The sequence below is a fragment of the Neltuma alba genome, unplaced genomic scaffold (assembly GCF_004799145.2).
Source record: "Neltuma alba isolate B1F8T4 unplaced genomic scaffold, ASM479914v2 tig00007203_pilon, whole genome shotgun sequence".
NCBI classification, from domain to species: domain Eukaryota; kingdom Viridiplantae; phylum Streptophyta; class Magnoliopsida; order Fabales; family Fabaceae; genus Neltuma; species Neltuma alba.
Genome location: NW_021634708.1, coordinates 23,399 through 47,599, shown reverse-complemented (window position 1 = coordinate 47,599; position 24,201 = coordinate 23,399). Strand labels below are relative to the sequence as shown.

General features: G+C 34.4%; 1 protein-coding gene across 3 annotated transcripts; it reads right to left on the bottom strand.

Moving 5' to 3' along the window:
• Positions 1-16,430: 16,430 nt before the first annotated feature.
• LOC114751990 (protein trichome birefringence-like 18) lies at positions 16,431-21,114 on the bottom strand. Of its 3 annotated transcripts, none has more exons than XM_028940699.1 (4): positions 20,798-21,114; positions 19,721-20,456; positions 17,648-17,922; positions 16,431-17,469 (listed from the first exon to the last, which is right to left on the bottom strand). In XM_028940699.1, exons 2-4 carry the CDS (start codon positions 20,403-20,405, stop codon positions 16,666-16,668), a joined length of 1,764 nt encoding a protein of 587 aa, XP_028796532.1. In that variant the 5' UTR covers positions 20,406-20,456; positions 20,798-21,114; the 3' UTR covers positions 16,431-16,665. The 3 variants fall into 3 exon arrangements, with proteins under 3 accessions (XP_028796532.1, XP_028796534.1, XP_028796533.1); XM_028940701.1 differs by having other exon boundaries at positions 19,721-20,491; positions 20,818-21,114; XM_028940700.1 differs by lacking the exon at positions 20,798-21,114 and adding an exon at positions 20,646-20,775.
• Between the last annotated feature and the right edge of the window lie 3,087 nt (positions 21,115-24,201).

Sequence of the window (24,201 nt, the reverse complement as noted above, 5' to 3'; positions counted from 1 at the left end):
GAAGCCGAAGGGTGGCTTTTATATGAAGCCCCCTTCGCGTAAAATCACATCGAAGGACTAATGCAAAAGATTAATTATCACTTCACAATTCACCAAATAACTTGGTTTTGGATACAGGGGATGTTTGCTATTTGAGAATAGTGTTTTTAAAAACACAGTTTTTTTGGACAAATTTCTTCGTATATTTATTTTATATACTTTGGCTTTCCTCCGCTGCCTGTCTGCTTGCAAACGGCGCCGTTTTCAGCAAGATGAGGAGGGAGCTGGCATGTAAAAATAGGACGAAGAGAATTTGACAAATGAATAAAGGCAAAAACGTTCAAGTGAGAGTAGGAATAACTGTCCTTCCCTGTTTGTGGGACCCACCAACCTGTCATGATTTCACATCAGTTTTTTATTGATGTATATTTTTATATCTCCATAAATATTGTACACGCTCTTAGTGAAGGGGACAAAAATTTAAATGCGAGTTCTTTTTCATTTTATAAACTTGGAAACTTTAAATCATTATGTCAATAAACAATCACATGTTAGGATTAAATTTGATATATTTAAGATTAATTAATTTTGCTGTGATAATTAGCTTTTAAAAAATTATTATTAAAATTTTAAGTATTAAGTTTTTAAAATTTTTTTAAAATAATTTATTTTTATCGAAAAATATTAACCAAATGGTTGCTTGCTTATAAATCCGTAATCATCGATAAATTTTAAAAATGATTGTCAAGATGTAAAATGATATTCTTTCAGTCCTTAATATAGAATCTATTTTTCATATTTATCAGTTGGTTTTGGTTTTAAATATAAGATTCATTTATCATATTTATCAATTTTCTCTAAATTACCCTTATAGATACACTCTCAACCATAATCAAGTAGAAGAGGGAGAGGGGATATTAAGAAAGATGATTATGGTGTTTTAGAAAAAATTTGTCACTTTTATTATAATTAACTAACTTATCTAACTTCCTTAATCTAATCAAATTAGTTAAATGGGTCTTATATTAAAAATCGGAAGAGTAATAACTTTTGGAAATATAAAAAAATGCATCACTAAAAGACTGATGTAAAATAAAAGCTGAGGTTAAGGTACATAGAATATTTTGAAGTATTTTTTTTAGGTACATCCATCACACTAAGGTAATTTAATAATACATTTAGCATCCTGAAATATTTTTTCAAGTACACACAACACCTTAAAATATTTTTAATGTAATTTTACACTTAATAATACAGGGTATTCAATGCACTAAGAAATAGTTTTGGATGCTGGAGGTATTTAAAACAATACTTTAGGATGCTTGATGTACCAAAATATAATTTAAGGTACTAAGGGCGTGTTTGGGTAAGAACAAAAGGGATTTTTACCAAAATGCTATGAACAGTGAAATAAAATACCAAAATACTACAGCACAGAAAGATATTACCGAAATGCTACACTTGAAATCCATCACCAGGAGATGAATTTATAAACTTCATCTTGCCCAGAACGAGTTCTTCAATAAAGTGGGAAAATTTGCAAATTCATCTGGTATAGATGAATTTGTAAAGTTCATCTGATAGAGATGAATTTGTAAAGTTCATCTTTAAGTGATGAATTTCAAAAAAAGTACTTTTGCCCTTTTCTCCCTATTTCCATGCGTATGAGCACCCTCTCCCCGTACGAATCTCTCAGAACCACTTTTGTCTAAGTCAAAAAAGCAACTGAACTCTTTGCATGCGTCTAAAGCTGGAAGAATATTAAGTCATCTCATCTCCCTTGCCTGTGAAGCTACAGTAGCGTCGTGGCTTGCTATATATTTTGCATCTCCTCTTACGCCCATGAATGCATCTGAATCGTCCAAGCTTTACTTATACTCCTCTTATGCCAGTAGCCCATGAATGCGTATGAGTCCTCCGCATGTTGAGCTTGTGTTCCCACTTCATGTATTCAGACTTCTCTCTTCTCTCTCATCATCTTACTCTCTCGTTTTACTAGTTGCTCCATCCTCCTCTATTCTTTCACCGTCTTGTTTCTCTATTCTTATTTCCAAACATTCGACACATACTTTTACTACTGCTGAGGGTATGTTATTTCTCTTATATATTTTTTATTTTGTCATTATAATATTTAATTTGATTTTCTTCTTTATTTTTTATTTGATAAACTATTATTTTAAATCTCCAGGTGCTAAGTGGTGGGTTGAACAATTTCAAAAATCTATACTCTTAGGTGCCTCTTATTTTGCAGGTAAGAATCCTCTATTGTATAGTTTTAAGATCTCAAGATTTTGTTTTGATCTCTATTACCCATTTAGTCCTATTTATAAGGCACTGTTAGTATATTTCACATAGATTAAAAAACCATTAAAATAATTTCACATCCACTATCTCATAATTTGATTATAAAAGTAACACTAATCAAGCACAAAAATGTATATTTTCATCAAGTATTTTTTTTTTCCAAGAGTCAGATCTGTTATGCATGAAAAGAACTAATGGCAAAGGAAAAAAAGAGAGTAGAAGAGGTGAATAACAAAAAGAATGAGTAGGGGAGAGTGGAAAAGATGAATAGAGAGAGAGAGAGAGAAGAAGTGGAACATGTAGGAATAATAGCATAAGAAGAAGACAAAATTGAAGGACATTTATCACTGGATAAAGGAGTGAAGAAAATGTACCAACTGTGTAAATAACTTAATAAGGATAATTATGCATTTTTGTATTAAAAATTATATCAAATGCCTTATATATAGGATTAAAATTTATACTCTCTCTGTCTTATAAATAAAACTAGAGAAGTACCTTTTAAGTATATGATTTTTTTTTTTGAAATGAATATATAAGAAAAAAATTCATAGCTTTAACTTTTTTTCCTATATTATTCCTTATTTGCTATCAATTTTCATATTTTTTTTTTGTTTTACTCGATCTTGATAGGTGTGAATTAAAGTAACTAACAATTAAAAAATTATTAAAATAAATGAAAAATTTTAGATATAAAAGTAAATCTGAATAATTTTATTCATTTAATTATTTATTTTTTTAAAAATACCGAGGTTAAGAAAAATAATTATAAAAATTTAAATTGTATTTAATGAAATCAAGTAAAATATGTTTATTTACATTTAAACATATTTATAAAATATATATATGGGGTAAAAAAATTTATAAAATTAAAAGTAACGAAAGAGATGTTTGAAAAAAAGAGAAAATTTCAATTGGAATAGAATAAAGACAGATAAAATTTAACTATTCGCTAATGTTCATGTAGATGAATAATTTCATTTCATTGTGTTTAAATATGTAAGATATTTTAGCTTAATAATAAATGATTTTGATTTGATTTCAATAAATTTTGTTATAAATATTGATAAGAAAAAGATTATAAATTTTTTTAGTGAAAATTAAGGAGATTATAAAAAAGATCTATTCAATGGAAGCATGATAAGAAAAAATGTAGGGATTTAGTTAAGGGTACTTTAATATTTTTAAATTTATATTTTAGTATTTGGTCCTTATAAATAATTATAATTTTTAAGATCCTTCTCAATAAATATTATTTTTCTAGGTCCTTCCCCTAATTTGTTTCTTAAAATAATATAATTTTTACCTATTTAGTAAATATTTTGGATAAAATAATGAGAATGAAATATAATATAAAAGTAAATTTTTATTAATAAGAAAATGGTGGCAATATTTTGTTAAACTTTTTTCATTAATAAAAATGAATATCATAAAAAATTTAATTTTTAAGAATCTATAGTATATATAGATTTGATATTACTTTTAAAACTGTTAGAAATTTAATTAAAAGGTGCGGAATGAATCAAAATAGAATTATAATACATATATATATATGAATAATTTTTTTAGCACTAGACTTAAACCTCCGCGAACTATGCATGGGAAACCATGATTTGGGAAGGATGATTGAGACGTATGGGTAAGGTAGAAAATATTTTTTTTAAATGTGTTATCAGTCTTGAGAAGAATGTATCATTTTGAAAATTTCTTTTTAATTTAAAAAAAATATTCAGATATTCGTACGGAATGGAGGCAGAAGAGGACAAAAGTAGCCTAGGGGCTCTAAAATTCATCTGTCAAAGATGAACTTCTAAAATTTATCTCTACCAGATGAACTTCTAAAATTCATCTCCGCCCAATGAATTTGTAAATATCTCAGTTTATTGAAGAAGTCAATTAGGGCAAGATGAAGTTTATAAATTCATCTCCTGGTGATGAATTTCCAGTATAGCATTTCGGTAATATCTTCCTACATTGTAGCATTTTGGTATTTTATTTCACTGTTCATAGCATTTTGGTAAAAATTCCAAGAACAAAACTATACTTTCAGAAATGCTTTTACGGTGTACGAAGTAAATATGTGGAGAAGTTTGTTTCGATTTGTGAAAATATGCTTCTGAGCAGAAATTTTCTCTTTTTCTGAATTGGACTTATTAATGTTTTGGGGGTGGGTGGGTCCCACAAATAGGGATGAATAACTACTCCTCTCACTTGAACGCTTTTGTCTTTATCCATTTGCCAAATCCTCTTCGTCCTATTTTTTTATTCCAGCCCTCTCCTCATTTTCCAGGAAATGGTGCCGTATGCAAGCAGCGGACAGGCACAGCTGAGGAAAGCCAGACCCATTTCCATAATATTATTTTTAAAATTATAATTTGGATTCCATCTGACCATCCAACCAGATTCTGCATGGTATCTCAGTAATTTCTCAGTTTTGGGGGGATTTTACTCCCCTTCCTTTATTCGGCTTCATAAAATTTGTAGGAGAGGAGGGAGCCTCCCTCCAAAACTTAGAGATTTGAAGGAAACGATAATATTTTGTCCTCTTATGATCAGCATACTCATACTTTTGTTTAATATTTTCAAACTGTCCATCCTGACTTCCTTCACTCTTTCCACATTTCCATTATTTATTATGAAATTGCTTTTAGTTTTGTTCATTTTTTCGTCTTAATAGAATCCTTTATTAACTATTACTCCTCCGGTCCTAATTATAAGACCCAATTGACTTATTTGAGGAGATTAAAAAAGTAAGTTAAGTTGGTTATTTATAATAAATAAATGTTGTTATTCCTAAAATATCCTTGCTAATTAAGTATATTGACTAAAACTATCATTATTAGAAGGATTATCTTGGAAAAAAATGCATAAATATAAAAGAGAAAATGGATTGGGTCTTATAATTAGGACCAAATAAAAAAGTCAAATTGGGTCTTATAATAAGGACCGGAGGAGTATTTTTTTTAAAAAACAAAGCAGTGTGAAGTGCGGACGATGAACTTCCCCGTTGATGCTTATAGTGTTTCAAAATCCCCTGCATTGTGAAAGATGGGCTTTATGGGCAAAATGCAGCAAACAGACAAAACAAAAGAAAGACCAAAATACTAGAGTATGAAAATTACACGCAAAATCGTTCTGGTGCTTTATGCATCATAATCGGTTTTTTAAACAATTTCTTATAAATTTGTGAAATCACACAACATAAGAACAATTTGTGTGTTAAAGTTGAAAGCCAAGCTTAGCACAGCACTTTGGCCAAAAAATTTAAAAAAGCTTAGCACAGCATGAAGGAGTAGAGGTTCCTAACTACAAACCCGCTTGACTCCTTAGGGAATAGTGTAAAAAGCCTTACAAAATACTACCGGTTCTTAATATAAAAATTTGTTGGGTTTTTCTTTTGACCTTAAATATAAAATCTCAATCTATTTTATTTCTTATATTTATATATTTTTCTTGTAAAGTAATCCTTATAGTAATGATAGTTTTAGCCAATACACTTGATTAATAAGTTCTAGGAAAAACAACACTTTTTTATTATAAATTACTAACTTAATTAGTTTCTTAATTTACTTAAATCATTAGGTAGTATATCTGAAGAAGATGATGGACCTGTTAAAAATTCACAAAAAAAGGGAGCTAAAAAAGGATGTTCTGGCAGGTGGTGGACCATCCATTTTCCACGTAGGTGAAGTTATAACATGTCATTGGCAAAGTGTCAAAGCATGGTGTTTCATTTTCAGCACAAAAAAAGAAGGCCAGATAGCAACCATGTACATGCAGAATGCTGCCATTTTTACATCCAAAAGTCTTCCAAACTCACGCCGACATTTACCCTGTAGAAGGCAAAAGACACTAACTAACAGCAACCCCAGACTGCACCATACTGAGATATAAACACTATTTCCCTGTTAGTCCTAAGTTTAGCATTCTCCCTCCATTACAAGTTCTGTTGCAGAGCTTGCAATCTACATCCTTGCTCTGATCTCACCAAGACGAGTCTTCATCTCCTTCGTCTCTAACTCCAAAGTGGTCATCTGGTCTTCTGCTTTCTGCAGCATCGCCTTGAATAGAGAGACCTCTTCATCTGTGTCATCATTGGCCCCTCCTGTGACTATCTCAGCCTCATGATCGCCTATTGTTCTCATCTTTCTGATGAGATGACCCAAAACTTGGTGAATCCCAATTCTCACACAAGTCATTGAACGAAATAACTCTCGCTTCCCCGTTGTCACACAAAAGCTTTCTTCCACCTGGCGTGGGGGTACAAACATTTGGGACAGTCAACAGTGTATCCTCCCACATGCGGAAATTGCAACCTCCACGACACTGTTTGAAGTCAACTAATTAACCCTTCTAAAGAAGAATATTCACATAAAATTATGTCGGACAATGAATATATTCCGCACATAATACCTCTAACTATCTAGGAACAGATACGATGTTTAGTGTAAAGTGGTAGCAAATAAGATCTCGAGAGTCTGCTACAACCATACACGTTCTAGGAATAGGATTATCACATCTCCATCTGTTTCTTAGGACACAAACAAACATTTACTGAGCCTTTGGCTCATAATTGTAAATGTATATGGTAGGCCATTGTGCAGACGAATACCTTGTTGGAGGCAGCAAAGAAGGAACAGAGAAATCTGGTTCGAGTCGCGTCGCAAGGACACTGTCCTTGAGAGATATTCCGCAGCCCCTCCGGTGTAACAGGCAGCGGCACTCCCCAGGATCAAACGAACCCTTCCTGCGAAGCAAGGTGGCAGAACAGCGAAAGCAATCGTAACAAGGAACACAAAGGGAGAGTAGAGGAAGAGGACGGACAAGCGATTATCTCACGCTGTCTGGACAATCCCTTATATAGACGCGAATGGCCACCCTATCGGAGAACGCGTCCCTCCGTTTCGCCGAACAGGTGTGACGAAAACGACGCAAGGTTCCGCTGGACATGGGACGATCTGAACGTTGGTGCACTCAACGTTCAAAAGCACTCCGCAGGACGCGTCTGGTCGGCCACAGAACAAGACGGCAAGCCTTTTTATTTTTAACAAGTCAAAAAAGTTTAAAATAATTTTTGCAAAATGAGGCGTTGTCACGTCTTATTCACGCGTAGGGGGGGAATCGCCAATTTACAACTGCGTTTCCCTCCTGGTGGCCCGTTGTTATGTGCGCGAGGCCCACTTCCCTCTTGACCCATTTACCCCCCCAAGGATGCTTGATCTCATTTATACACTTAGCCTTCTTCTCATCTTTCCCATGTGGGACTTTATTTGACACACACACTGCATTGTTTCACAACAATCCCCCACATATGTCAAATAAAGAGCCAGAGTTACACACATGGGTATAACCATTGTATCTAGTGGTTCTTGCGACTATGAACTAGACCTAGACCGATAACACTTAGTACACAGAGATGTCAGTGAAGCCTGCTTCTATGAACTGTCATCTCTTTGGCATGTACCAGAGGCATTAAAAGTCAGATTATACCCCCACATTTCTGCTGTTAACGACGGTTTTGCGCGTTATAACGGCCGTGCGCGTGCCTGGTGCATAACGAATGCTCTAGAGATTTTGCCATGATCTCATAGAAGCGGCCCCACTCCACATTCATAGAGGTGATTTCATTTAAGTGTACCTGCACTGAATACACCATCCCGTAGGATTTGAAATCATTAAGAGCTTTGCTCAACCCTCCAACATGCAATCTAGCACTTTCTCGCACATCATAGGAAGGGACTAGTAATTATGGTTTAGTGCTAGCAGTACTAACGAGCGACTTGTTCTTACCCATTGAACCTTCTTCATGGGATCACCAATCACAAAGGTTGGGTTGCCATCGCTGTCGTAATCATACTGGCTTTAGTCCCATTCCCCTCGATGTTTCAATAATTTGTTTCCTCCCTAGGGGTTTTGTTAATGGATCCGCTAAGTTCATTTCTGACCTCACAAAATCGATTGAGATCACCTCGTCCTTTAGCAGCTGCCTTAAAATATTGTGTCTTAATCGAATGTGTCTGCTTTTACCATTAAATGTTTTATTTTTGGCCGTAGCTATTGCTGCCTGGTTATCACAGTGTAATGATATTGATGGTGTTGGCTTGTCTCCCAATGGGATATTTGCTAAGAAGTTTTTCAACCACTCAGCCTCTGTACCAGCCAATTCCATAGCAACTAACTCAGAATCCCTTGAAGATCGAGTTATGATGCTTTGTTTAGCTGACTTCCAAGTGACAGCTCCACCACCAAATGTAAAAACATAACCGCTAGTGGACTTTGTCTCGTCTAAATCCGAGATCCAATTAGCATCACTGTATCCTTCTAATACAGCGGGAAATCCACTATATAGTATACCATAATTCATGGTACCCTTCAGATATCGTAATAATCTCTTCAGAGCTTCCCAATGTTCACTGCCTGGACAGTGAGTATATCTGATCAATCTGCACATAGCATATGCTATGTCTGGCCTGGTATAATTCATCAAATGTAACAGACTCCCAATAATCTGTGCATACATAGATTGAGCAATCGGATCTCCTTTATGCTTCTTTAGATGCACACTAGCATCATAAGGGGTACTCAAAGGAGTTTCATCATAATGTTCAAATTTTCTCAGTATTTTCTCGACATAATGTTCTTGAGAAAGTAAGATACCATTCTCATTTCTTGTGATTTTAACACCTAAGATTATTTTTGCTTCACCCAGATCTTTCATATCAACATTTGAATTAAGAAACATTTTTGTTTCAAGCACAACATTCATATTGGTTCCAAAAATAAGCATATCATCCACATATAAACAAATAATCACACAATCATCATTCACAACTTTGGTATAAACACATCTTTCTACTTCGACAGTAGAGAAACCACCACTCATTAAAACTTGATCTAACTTCTCATGCCATTGTTTGGGTGCTTGTTTTAAGCCATATAGAGATTTTACTAACTTACATACTTTATTTTCTTGCCCAGGAACAGCACACCTTTCAGGTTGTACCATATAAATTTCCTCTTCTAGATCACCATTTAAAAATGCTGTTTTAACATCCATTTGATGAATGAAAAGCTTATGAATTGATGCCAAAGCAATAAGGATTCTAACAGATGATATCCTTATAACAGGAGAGAATGTATCAAAATAATCAACATTTTCTTTTTGGGTAAAACCCTTAGCTACAAGCCGCGCTTTGTATGTATCTATGGTTCCATCAGGAAAATATTTTTTCCTAAAGACCCATTTGCAACCTATAGGTTTTGCTCCTGAAGGCAAGTCTACCAAAACCCAAGTTTTATTTTTGTTTAAAGAGTCTATTTCATCTTTAATTGCTTCTTTCCAAAGCTCTGCATCCAAAGAAGAAATTGCTTCATAAAAGTTTTTAGGTTCATTTTGTACTAAAAAAGTATAAACATCATCTCCAAAAGATGTTTCCTTTCTTTGTCTTTTACTTCTCCGTAGTTCTTCAGTCAAAACTTGATTTGTTTTTCCTTGAAAAGAAGCAGAAGGATTTTCAACACTTTTGGGAATATGCTCAACTTTTAATGGAAAAATATCTTCGAAAAATTCGGCATCTTTTATTTCAGTAATTGTGTTTTGATTCAAAACTAAAAACTGATAAGCAGCACTTTGTTGAGCATAACCAATAACATGCAGTCAACAGTTTTAGAACCAATTTTCCTTTTCTTAAAATTAGGCAATAAAACTTTTGCAAGGCACCCCCACACTTTCAAATATTTAAAATTAGGTACAAAACCTTTCCACAACTCATAAGGTGTTTTGTTAGTTTTCCTATGAGGTATTCTATTTTGTAAAAAGCAAGCAGATAACAAAGCTTCACCCCATAAATTATCAGGTGCACCAGAACTCACAAGCAAAGCATTCATCATCTCTTTTAAAGTTCTATTTTTCCTTTCTGCAACTCCATTAGATTCAGGTGAGTAAGGCGGTGTTACTTCATGTATTATTCCCTCTTTTTCACAAAAATCATTTAGTAATAAATATTCTCCTCCTCTATCAGATCTAACTCTTTTAATTTTCCTACTTAGTTGATTTTCTACCTCTGCCTTATATAAGATAAATTTTTCAAAAGCTTCATCTTTATTTCTTAACAGGTACACCTTAGTGTATCTAGAAAAATCATCAATGAAAGTAATATAGTATCTTTTACCACCTCTAGTCTCTGTTTGTTTCAAATCGCCTAAATCAGTATGTATTAATGACAATAACTCAGTCTCTCTTTGTGTAGGAAAATGTGATTTTTTAGTCATTTTGGTTTCTGCACAAACCTCGCATTTACCAATATTATTAATTTTAGTTTCAGAAATTAATTTAAGGTGTTGCAACCTTTTGATATATTTCCTATTAATATGCCCTAATCTAGCATGCCACAAATCATAAGAATCAACCAAGTAAACAGAAGAAGATGCATTATCATTCATATCAACACTCAGTATAAAGAGACCTTGATTACAGTAACCCTTCCCCACAAGAACATTGTTCTTTGTCATCACAATTTTATCAGACTCAAATGACACTTTGACCCCAGCCTTACCCAAGAGAGCCACAGATATTAAATTTGCTCTCATATCGGGCACATACAGAACATCATTTAGCACTAGAGACTTTCCATATGTGAGTTTCAGCACCACTTTTCCCTTTCCTTGAACCTTTGCAGTTCGGGAGTCAGCGAGATAAATTTGATCTTCCCCCTCTTCGAAGGAGGTATACATTTCCTTGTTTGCACATATGTGCTTGGTAGCCCTAGAGTCTACCACCCATTTTCTCACATCAGAGATGAGGAGGGCCTGAGAAAGCATTGCAGCAATTACTTCGTCATTGTCGCTGTCATCTCCTTCAACCAAATTCACATTTGGCTTGGGAGGATTTTCATCCTTTTGAAAACTTCCCTTAGCCCTCTTCCTGCACTGTGTTGCATGATGTCTTGGTTTCCCACAAACAAAACAATTGCCCTTTTTCTTGAATTTGGAGTCAGTGCCCTTGCGTTTGTAATCAGGCTTCTTATTTTTCTGTTTCTTTGAGTTAGGGTCGTACCTCTTGTTGCGTGGTTTTGTTTCCACTAGATTTGCTTTGGCAGCCGTCTCTTTCTCTTTTGCTGCTTGTATTGTCCTCCTGTTGGTATCTTCAATGATGATGTGAGTGATCAAACCGGTAAGAGACAATTGTTTCTGTTTATGCTTCAGTTGTTGTTTGTAGTCGTTCCATGAGGTTGGTAGTTTTTCAATCAGGACTCCAGCGACGAACTCGTCAGGAAGATTGATCTTTTCAGCCCAAATTTCCTCCAGTAATTTGTGATATTCATTGATCTGAAGTTTGATGTCTTTGTCGTCGGTCATCTCCCACCTATAGAAGTTTCCGACCACAAATTTCTGCTTCCCAGCGTCCTCGGCAGTATATTTGAGAACCAATGACTCCCATATTTGCTTTGCCTCTTTATAGACACTGTAGATATCAAATAAATCATTAGATAGTGTGCTGATCAAAGTGTGCCTGCATACTTTGTTGGCATGTTGCCATAAATCCTTCTGTCCTTGATCAGCATCTGGAGCAGGTTCTGATTGAGTCAGCGCACTAACAACTCCATGCATATCCAGAATTGTGTAGACACGTTCTTGCCACTGCCTGAAGTTGTTTCCATCGAACATTTCTATCTTGGACGTATCAGGGAATGGCCTTGGAAGCGGTATGGCTGCCGGGACATTCAGGGGAACGCTGACAGGAACAACACTGGAGCCAACGACGGCGTCGTTGTTTTCAGCCATAGTTCAGACTATCTCTCAAGATTGTTGGCGGCAGCAAAGAAGGAACAGAGAAATCCGGTTCGAGTCACGTCGCAAGGACACTGTCCTTGAGAGATATTCCGCAGCCCTCCGATGTAACAGGCAGCGGCACTCCCTAGGATCAAACGAACCCTTCCTGCGAAGCAAGGTGGCAGAACAGCGAAAGCAATCGTAACAAGAAACACAAAGGGAGAGTAGAGGAAGAGGACGGACGAGCGATTATCTCACGCTGTCTGGACAATCCCTTATATAGACGCGAATGGCCACCCTACCGAAGAACGCGTCCCTCCGTTTCGCCAAACAGGTGTGACGAAAACGACGCAAGGTTCCGCTAGACACGGGACGATCTGAACGTTGGTGCACTCAACGTTCAAAAGCACTCCGCAGGACGCGTCTGGCCGGCCACAAAACAAGACGGCAAGCCTTTTTATTTTTAACAAGTCAAAAAAGTTTAAAATAATTTTTGCAAAATGAGGCGTTGTCACATCTTATTCACGCGCAGGGGGGGAATCGCCAGTTTACAACTGCGTTTCCCTCCTGGTGGCCCGTCGTTGTGTGCGCGAGGCCCACTTCCCTCTTGGCCCATTTGCCCCCCCAAGGATGCTTGATCTCATTTATACACTTAGTCTTCTTCTCATCTTTCCCATGTAGGACTTTATTTGACACACACATTGCATTGTTTCACAACATACCTTTGTCAATATTCAGAAGATTGAATAGTGGGAACTTATGAATGCATAATTTTGATACTTGTGTGTGTGTGTGTGTTCCACACAATAATGAGCGTAACTAGGAAATAGCCCAGAAATAAGAACAACAGGCAGTTCTGTCACTCCAGACTTAGATTCCTCAACTGCTCAACGGGGTAAATGCTATAACTCGGGACAAATCATAGATACACCAACAGTTAAGAGCAAATGCAAATCATTTAAAAAAAAACACCTAGAATCTTATCTCTCACACAGAGAACACAAGCACAAAAGAGAGAGAGTGATGAAAAGAATCAGAAACGCAACATAATAATTTATAAACAGATAGTAGTATACCTCTCCGATAGGGCATGCAAAGAAATAGCGACCTTCGCTGGGGCCAATTGTCTCTTTTCCCTTCCAACACACTCCGGCGCCACAAGAACACACTGGGCATTCATACAGAGTGGCCATGGTTCCTCTTCCCCTTTACAGCGCGACGCTGAATCGGAAAGGGGGTTCATGTGTTATATAAAGCCTCCTTGGCTTATTAGCTACGCTTCTGCGGATTTACATTGGGTGCTCATCAGTTTTAATGAGCACCCAATACTCATCAGATCTGGACCGTCTAGATATGATGTGGACGGTCCAGATTTATTTTTATTTTTATTTTTTAAAAATAATTATTTTAATAGATATAAGATAAAAAATAAAGATAATCTCTTAACTATCATTTCTTAAAAATATAATTTTTTTCTATTTTAAAATAATTATTTAATAATATTAAATCTGGACAGTCCAGATTACTCATTAACTGATGAGCATTAGGTGCTCATCACCTGATGAGCATCAAATGGGAACCCGGTTCTGCTGGCATGGTTAAATTACATTGAAGGGCTAATGTAAATGAGTAATTATCACTTCACTTAACAACTTCGTTTTGGATGTGGTAATTTTCTTTTGGGTCAAAAAGATGTGGTAATTTGTGTGGGGTATCACTGTAATTTTAGAATGAGTAGGTAAAGTTAATGGTAGGGGTGCTCAAGGCCGGCCCGTCCCGGTCGGCCTGTTCTAGTCCCGGTCTTATTGGGACGGGATAGATCCGTCCTAAAATTTTTCGGGACGGGACAAACCGGGACGGGACGGGACGGGGTCGTCCCGTCCCGGTTCCTTTTTATTTTAAATTTTTTATCCTATTTATATAATATCATTTTTTTCATATTTTTTTAAGATTTGAGACTATTGTATGGAACTATGGATATATTTATTTAGAGTTTTTATATTTGTTAATGATTTGAGATTATTGATGATTAGAATTTTTAGCAAGTTTTTATTGTGTTAAAAGCTTTTGTTTAGAATTTTTAATGACTATTATATGTAATATTTTGAACTTTTGTTTAAAAGTGTCCAAACAAATAAAAAAGAAAATAAAAAGATGTTTTTATAAGATTTAAGCTCAAAAAAATATAATTAAATAAAAAAATTAAAAACATTAAAAACATTAAAAAAAATTAAAAAAATATATTTTCAAGATGTCCCGGTCCCGTCCCGGATCCGTCCCATCCCAATCGGGACCGGGATGGGTCGGGACACGGGACAGAAAATTTATTCCGTTACTGTTCATCGGGACGGAACCGGGACAGGCTTGTCCCGATCCCGATCCATCATGTGAACAGCTCTAGTTAATGGTGAGGTGATGATTCATCAGGAAAAGAGACGCGTGGGGAGCGGGTGGTTTGGCTTATCGCCTGTCTCATACGTGAACAGTTGTACGGTAATAATGTGTCACTAGCATTTTCTACTGTGAGCGGGGGTAGTGACTAGTGATATGATTTATATCAAGGATAAGAGATAATATAATTTATTTACAGAAAATAAATAATAAAAATGTTCTTGTGAAATTATATTTAGGCTTTGAATTTGTATATTCAGATCTTGCTTTGTAAAAAGACATTGAACAGATACAAAATAAATGTATTTTCCTTGCGCATTAAAATTAAAATATTATTCCTTTATTGTTCGACGATCGGTCAATGATCGGTCAAATAATCAACAGTGTAAGGAATTCAAATTACTCCCATGCCCCTGCACTTCATGTCAGAACATCATGTGACAATTTGAATAGCAGTGGGAGAAATTAGTAATTTGACCTAACAATATAGAGTATGTGAATCCAATGAGACATGAACATGTCTCCTGACTTCACGGGTCTCTTTGCGCACTCTTAGCCCACCTTAGAATTCTTTCATCAGAGAAGAGTTGGGCATTATCATGGCCAAGAACCAGAACTTCTGATAAAGCATGAAAGAAGCAACATTCACCAAAGTCTACAAATTGAAAATAAATAAGTGCAAATGGAATAATAAGTGTCAATTGCTGAATGAACTTTTCATACAAATTCTAGAGACAAAGACATGCGCATTTGAAATGACTCATAAATAGTTTTTCAATCATGATTTACGAAATATAAGATAAGTACTCCTCCGGTCCTAATTATAAGACCCAATTGACTTATTTGAGGAGATTAAGGAAGTAAGTTAAGTTGGTTATTTATAATAAATAAGTGTTGTCATTCTTAAAATATCCTTACTAATTAAGTATATTGGTTAAAACTATCATTATTAGAAGGATTATCTTGGAAAAAAATGCATAAATATAAGAGACAAAATGGATTGGGGTCCTATAATTAGGACCAAATAAAAAGTCAAATGGAGTCCTATAATAAGGACCGGAGGAGTATGTGAGAAGAATTTTGTCTCAACTTATATAAAACGTGCTTATAAATATTTTTAAACATGATATCAAACGAGGCCTATAACTAAAAGAAGACACAAGCTTAAAATACCACAATAAGCCACAGAAATGAAGAAAGCAAATCTAATAAAATTCTTCAACAGGTATGTATGCAAATAATATGTGAAAGTGTGCAACATATCAAAAGTGAATCCGTCAAAAACATGATGCTCTTCCAGTTCTTAATATAGAATCTAATTGTTAAATTGATTTTGATCATAAATATAAAACTTCTTCTTATATTTATCAATTTTTCTTACATTACCTATATATATACTCTCTCAGTCATAATCAAATAGAAGAAAGAGAAGGGAAATTAAGGAAGATAATTATGGTGTTTTAGGAAAAATATATCATATTTCTTATAATTAACTCACTTACCTAACTTTCTTAATCTAATCAAATTAGTTAAATAGATTTTATATTAAGAACCGGAAGAGTATTTTTTTTCCAAACACAAAATCACAAGAGATGGAAGACACTTATTGCAAGAACATTCAAAATGAAATCTGATCAACTTGATCCAGACTGGGATAACGTAGACCAGAAAAACACATCTAAGGAGTTTCAGCTTTCAATCCAGGCATTCCCTAATGCATGAAAATACGATAGACCGAAGATGGACTGAGCAACAGCATATAGACTTCAGATTCTGAAACAGCAACCCCCCGCTCCCCCCCTCCCCAAATACAAAAAAAAAAAAAATCATTCACACAAATTTCAGAATAAAAAACGAGTAAATTTTAATTTACTATTATCCCTCAGAATGGCCAGCTTATATTGCTTCCCATCCTGAGGTCTTAATGAATTGAGAAAGAAGGAATAAACCAACTTCCAGTTGTGGGGAGGGGTGGTTAAAGTTGATTTTTACAATCAGATATTAATTTATAGTGAGCCATATAGCAGAACTAAATCTCCAACAGATTAAGCTTTGTGAAACGTATAGTTCAGGACTAAGCTAATAGCTCCCATCCGATCCTTTAAAAGAATACTTCCTCGGCAATATACTCTTTAAAAAGGAAAATAATGGACCAGTATTACCCTATCCTACAAGCACAACATGCAAGCTTGATAATTTAAAACGAAATATATGTAGTTTTTATGATGAGCCGCTCCCTTCATACTCTCTCCTAACGACTTCAAATACCAGTTCATTCCAAGTATCAACAGGACCTGGCATACACCAGTGCAAGCAATCCTGTGGTGGGGGTCTTCCATCTGGACCTCGTTTTGTTTTCTTATTTGGGTCAGGGTTCCTGTATGGACCAGGATGACCATCATGGCGGTACGAAAAGGCTTCAGTGATATCCATTAATCTCAACTTTGATTTATTTGTAGCCTTTTTTACTGCACGGTTAAAACCTGTAACCTGTTTCTCGTGCATTATATTTGTAAAACCATTTTCTACCAATTGGCCAGGTGCAAGGGGCTTTTCCTTCCCAGTGCATGACCCGCCAGTGTTCCAGGCCCCGCCTTCATAATGATCAGGTGAATAGGAACGCACAATTGTGAGCCCTGTATAATTTGGATGTGTTGCAAGGGCAGTAAGGATTGTCTCAACAGATACTCCAAATGCTTCTATGTTATTTATCTTCATAGGCCGAGACTTGTCAGGCCACCACAACTGTCCTCCCACTATCTCGTTGTTCAGAATATACACAGACTGCTTGGCAAACCAATGGCCAGAAGATAGAACCACCACATCAAAGTTTGGAATATGTTCCATGAGAATGTCATCAGGGGCATCGAGATGGAGCTTGTCAACCCCTGCTGGAGCATAATCAAATGGGTCAGACACGTGTTTGACAAGCCATGAGGACCATATACGAACAATCATCACAGATGTAGACTTGAAATAATATCGCTGCATGTGACGATTTCCTCGATTTTTAGGTGCCTCTACCTGAAAAATACTAAAAACTTCAGTTAAGAAACTAACTTTTAAAAATAGACACCCACACAAACTCCACACATGTAGAACATTCGTATAATCAAGTGCTTTCTGCCTTCTGCTGACTGGCATCTAAAAAGATCATTTTATTCTTTTTAAGAAAATTAGATCAAGGAACCAGGAAAATAACCTGCCAAAGAATACAAAGCATTGATTCCATCTGATTTCGAGCCACTGAATCTCCAATGAAGGCCAAGGTTTTACCCCTCATGAGTTCCAAAAATTTCTTGGGATCAAACCTTGGGAGATCACACTGCAAGGGCTTCCATCTCCAATTTTCATAATCCTTATCAGGCCTCCCATTGCCCTGGCAGTTCTGCATCTGTGTCAATACAGGGCAAGAATTGTTCGTGTATAATGGTCCTAATGGGTCATGCACCCAAGTTCCATGGTACAGATCACAGCCTACATAATAGATGAATAACACAAGCTTAAAACACCAAAGTCACAAAAGTAAATCAAAAGCCAATATATTTTAAAAGAAAGCGGTATAACCATGGTCTACGAACAATTCTTGGGACACATAAAGTTACCCAGACTGAGATGTAATGATAGTGCTGATGCCGCCCCACCTTAAATGTAGTATAATATGTTTTTAAGATTTTTCCTCCATAATACATACAGCTAGACTACTTTTGACTGAACACTTTACCTCTAATAATAAAACAATGAAGTTTAAAATTTTAGTTATAATACGATTATGACAAGAACTTGTGTGCAATTCTTCATCGGTTCACTGGCATTGTAGAAGAGTCTAGGATCTCGAAAATTACATTACTTACAAGGACTAAACAGAATAAGCATGTCCATAATTTTAGATACTACTACCAACTCAATCACGGAATGGAAAATAAAAAACATAAGGTTAATTTTAAAATATTAACTTATTTTCTGCTATTTATATCTTTTCTGTCCTGTGCCAGTATTCGGTACTTCAATTTGCAAACACTGTCCAATAACCTATTCCACTTTTCACCAAAAAGAAGAAAAAGTGAAAAAGAAGGGGGGGAAAGGAGAACAGTATAGGATATCTGCCTAAATCAGGAAGGGAATAAACGCTGAACTACCAAAATTTATCAATCACGGGCTCCAGTCACAGTCCTTATGAGATTCTTAGAGCAACAAAATCCAGCTAGAAATAGCATTAGCTCCACAATGGTATGAAGATTACATATGTATCTGGATATATGTCATAGTTAAATATCTCTCTCAAATTTGGCAGCCAGACACTGTAGCCAACTGCATGCATAAAAGATGCATGGCTGTATATTCGACATGACCATGCTACAGGCTTTGCAAAAAAAATTATTAAAACAACAAATTTTTAAGGCCTCTGCAACTCTAACATAGTACCAGTTATATGCATATGGAAGTCAAAATAAAGCCTTGACCTCAGAAGGAGTTCTAATCTTCCAAAAATCTGATCTATACCTGGATGGAGACCAGTTCTACAAGAAACCGCAGTAACCACCGTCTAGGGCGATGAAACTGGCACTTGACCCCAAATACAAACCACGTTAGTCTTTTTTGAGGAAAGAACCCTAAATTTCCAACCCATGGCATAATCACATTACATTTACCACCCCAAACCAATTAAAAGAAATTCACATATCTGCTGGCTCCTTTGAGAGAGTAAAATACTTGAAGTTAAACTCTAAAACGGAAGTCATCCTGACTTGGTAGAGCTACAGCATTTCATATCAAGCTCTCCTAGAGACAGACAAACATATGGCTAGTAACACCATTACAGTCATATCATTGTTCACAGTTCTCATTAATTCATGCTTCTGAATTTCTTTCTACCTGGCATGTAATTGAGAATTAACACCAGAATAATCAGGACTAGATTTGAAACCTCAACATGTGGAATTTCAGACTGTATACAGTGGAAGAATGGTACAAATTCACCCAGGCTATTGCTCTTGTGTGAGTCTGGTTTTCCACATGCATGAAACGAGAGCAAATTCCATGCTCTGTGTCGTTTCTTATTGAAAGTTGATTGAACGTATAGTGAATAGACGCCATTTAATTTAAATTCAATTAAATCAAGAAGTCATGTACATGCCAGCAATGAATTAAGCAGTAAAATGGTGAAACTATTTCAGGCATTTGTGAAATACACAAAATAAATAAATAAACAAACGCCACATAAGATGATAAGTTGATAACAAGTTTGTGGAGCCTAAAAGACGAGAAAAATAACCTGATTCATACGATGCATTATTTGCTGCATCAGCTGATGCTGGAGCTGCTGTTGATGAGGAATCAGAAGGATACTGCGACGTTTCATTTAATGGTGTGCTTATATCAGTGGATTTATTCATCGAAACCATAGAAACAGGTTCATTGACTGTAGCATTTCCCATCACATTTGATGAATTGTACTGAATAGGCAAGCCACTGTTAACCACATCTGGACTATTGTCAGACGTAATCACAGGTGATTGCGCATCAGAAGTTTCTGGGCTTTTCACCTCCTCGGTTTTTGGAAATTTTGTTGAAGTAGATTCATTGAAGCGCACTTGGGAATCTGATTTAGTATCCATGCGTTCTACGGTGCTATCACTAGATGGACTAGCCAAATTCGTGGGAGAATGTAGATCAGGTAATGCTTTTCTATCTACTGGATCTGAAGAATTATTCAAGTGAACATCAATAGCATTTCTCATGGAAGAAGAATCAGTTGAATCTAAGTTTTCCGAACTATTTACACCGTAGAAGTATCCACGAACCGCGGCACCAATTGGGTATGATACAAGAATCGAGGAAGCAACAATTAAGAATAATGCCAGCAATCCCACAGAAATAACAATCCAAGAAAGAGGCCTTGGATGGGAACTAAAATGGGAAGACATCCTCGGAGAATCTTTGGGCGAAGCCCAAGTCATGGCTTTCTTGAAATCCAGCGTGTTCTATGCTGAACTGTGAAGCATGAGATCCTTCAGAAATATTGAAACTATATGAACATCAATCCCACAGAATTTCAAGAAATAAAAATCACGTAGGATAAAAAGATTGTGAGAATATCACCCCCAAATAAAAAAACAGATTATGAGAAATTATGAAAGCAATGTGTTAAAGAATAAAACAATGCACAAATTTTCTCACTCAAAATTGGCTCTCGCTACCTTATGATTTCAAAAGTTCGACCGAGCATAAAAACACGCAGTTTCCCTCTTAATCTATAGGTCTCGAGATGAAAAAGAAAATCCACAAAAACCCGCTGGGATGATCCAATGGATGAAAAGCAAAACCTCTATGATGAGTTTTACCGACTTACAGCGAGATCAAGCTCTTAGTTGCGAATTCTCCGGGTGAGTGAAGCCACTGAATTGCCAATGGAGAGAATTCGAGATACAAAACTCAGCACACGAATTCCGCCAAGAAATCAAAGTCCCAAATGGATGAGGGAACTCAACTAAATCTCCGGCGACCTGTTCACTCTGGTATTGTGTAAGGAATGAGAATCAAAAGCTTATCATTGGAGAGAGAGAGAACGCGTCGCCGCCCACGGGTTCAGGTTCATTCATGAGTACAGGGAGCTTCGTTGAATCTTGTTTTCTGAACTATTCAGCCCCTGAAGCTCCGTGTCTCCTTCCCAGTTCTATTTTCGATTCACTTATAGGGAAGACAGCTATATTAATTATATTCAGGCGGTGTTTGAAACCGTTGGAACTTGGAAGAGCTTTTTTAAAATATTTTTTTTATAAATCAAAATAAATTATTTTACATATTTATTTTGTATACTGTAAAATTATTTTTAAAATTATGGTTTGGTTTCTATCCAAACACTCTCCTGATTAGCAAAAACATATCAATTATATTTAAGAAATTTTTTTTGAAGAAAAATATAGTTATTGTGTTCGTATATTTAAAAATATCACATAGTAAAATGTGAATAATAACCATATTTAAAGTGGAACTATGATATATCGGTTAGTGCTGTATGTGTACCATTTTAGCAAATAATAAATAAGTAGTAAATTAATATCAGCAAACCATTTTATTTTTCTTTATTAAATTTATTATTTAACATGTTATAATTATAAAAATTCAGGAATTTTTTTAATTCTTTATTAAAACTGAAAAATAAAAAATGTAATTACAATATTATTATTAATGAAAATAATTAAAATTAGTATTTATTTAATGACGGGAAAATCAAAGAAAAACCTTTAATTTTTTTAATTTTTTTAGAAATATTATTCAACAATGCATAAAATACAAAAATAGGTGCTATGTTTCCATTAAAAAGGTTGTCGGTTGTTTTAAGGTGTTGGGAAGTGGCAACTTCCCTAATTGATCTTAACAGGGAATTGACAGTTAATCTTGTTATTAGCGTTTCATCAGTAAAATTAGAAGTTTAGAACCTTCAATTTAATGTGAAATACTGAAATTATAAAATTTATAATTAAGGGGGAATGACAATTGACGATTTTATGAGAGAGTCAATGCCAAATCAAAAAACTCACCACAAATTTTCTTTTCAAATTTGGTACTCATTTTTCTATATTTCAGTTTTCATAATATTTTTTTTTAGAACAAAATCTTGTTATAGTACTCTTCTGATCCTTAATATATGACCCAATTTTTGAGTTATTTTTTATCCTAAATATAAGACCCACTTCTCATATTTATCAGTTTTCTTTAAATTACCCTTATAGATACTCCTTTAACCATAATCAAATAGAAAAAGGAGATAAGGTATTAAAAAAGATGATTATAGTGTTTTAGTAAATATGTGTCATTTTTTTTGCAATTAACTAACTTACCTAACCTCTTTAATTTAATCAAATTAGTTAAATGGATATTATATTAAGGACCGGAAAAGTATTAACAGTTGTCATTCTCCCTTAAATTAATTATTATTCGAGGTATTTCTTTTAATGAAGTGAACATGCAACATAAATCTCAATTTTTCTTGTGATGGCAATTGAAAGAGTATATGACTTGAGATTGAAAATGATTGAAGCAAGCATTTTTAATCTATTTTTGTCAATATGATATGGACTAGTGCAACATTCAATCACTGAAATGATGAATTATTAGAATGAGACAAACGTTTTGGAAAATAAAATAATTCTGTCATACTTATAATTTAATTGATGCTGACCACCTTTTAATTCGCTTGGCAAGTCTTTTTCATTTCATTTCATTTTATTTTATTTTTTTCTCTTTAATAATCAAATGCATGGCTTGGATTCATCAGTTAGAAGAAATAGGATATCTTTTTAACACATTGGTTTTAATTTTTGGTGGGATATGATTTATAGGTAATTTATATGTCAGCGCAATTGCTTATGTAAAATAATTTGAATATGACCCAAATTTTTTAAAAAAAAATTTTCAGACAGATGCTTGTATCTATATTTAATTATAGTTAATGGGAAAGCACATTTGAAACAGTGGCACGGTTTTCTTTTGTTTTGATGTTAAATAAATAGTGATAAGGGGTTTTATTTTTATGTTGTTACATTTTAAAACAAGAAACTAAACCTAATAAAAGATATATATATGTAGAGATGAATAATAAATAAAAATAGAATAAGAATAAGCTGTAAGTGATTTTGCAGTAATATATTGGGTTAATCTTATGGTTAGTCCTTGTAGTTGGATGGAATTTTGATTTTGGATCGTTAGTCTTGATCTATATAATTAATTTCATAAAACAAAATTGGTCTGATTTTAAATATAAAGATCAAAACAAAATCTTGTTAAAAATATAATAACCATTCATTGAACTCAAATCAATGTTTTATGAAACTATAGAGACCAAAACAAATTATTTGAAGCTCTAAAACCGAAATCAAAATTTGATCTGACTATAGGGACTAATAATGCTATTGATCCTAAAAATTATCGCCATCCTGGATTTCTTTTTCTCCGGTTTTCTTGATTTAACATTTTTTTTTTAATCATAGTCAGCTTCTAAAAATCTTCGAGGAAGCGGCGGACTCACAATTTTTTTAAAAAAATTATAATAAAGTCTCATCTAAGATAATTAAATACGAAAAAAGTCTTTTTAAATTATTAAATTATTTTGAAATTCTAAGAATTTAATTAGTAAATTATTCTAAGAAAATCTATTAAAAAATGCTTAATATGAGAGATTGCTTGTTATATGGGATTAGATAAACTCATGTATGTGGTATTCCCTAATACCACATATATGGGTTTGCATAATACTAAATATATGGGTTTGTCTAATCCCATATAACAAACAGGGAATGCCACATATGTAGATTTGCCTAATCCCATATAACAAGTAATTATTCATACTAAATACTATTTGAATGATTTTTCTTAATTGTAATCCCAATCCTTATCCTTCATTTTCAGTGCTCTTACCAAATGGGACTTAATAATTCATGCATTATATTTTTATGATGCATTAAGAAAATGTATTGTTAATACCTATCATGATAATTGTTAATTATCATACCTTAAATTATTAACAACTACTCTTTCAGTTGTTAATGTATAATTACAAAAAAGATAATTTGACAATTAAACAAATAAAACTTCTTGTAATGAAGTTTTTTGGGACTTTGAAATAATTTGATTATTTTAAGAGATTTTTTTGTATTTAATTCTCTTGGATAGAATTTTGTTACAATTTTTGCCTTTTTTTTATTTAAATATTTAATTTTGCTGCGTCAGCATTGTCAAGCCCTTGTATAGGGA

Excerpts from the sequence above, each read along its gene's own strand:
- LOC114751990 (XM_028940699.1), bottom strand. The coding sequence starts at position 20,405 with ATGACTTGGGCTTCGCCCAAAGATTCTCCGAGGATGTCTTCCCATTTT. Across the intron at positions 17,923-19,720 it reads TAATGCATCGTATGAATCAG|GCTGTGATCTGTACCATGGA; the intron begins GTTATTTTTCTC and ends TCTATTATGTAG. Across the intron at positions 17,470-17,647 it reads TGCTTTGTATTCTTTGGCAG|GTAGAGGCACCTAAAAATCG; the intron begins GTTATTTTCCTG and ends AGTATTTTTCAG.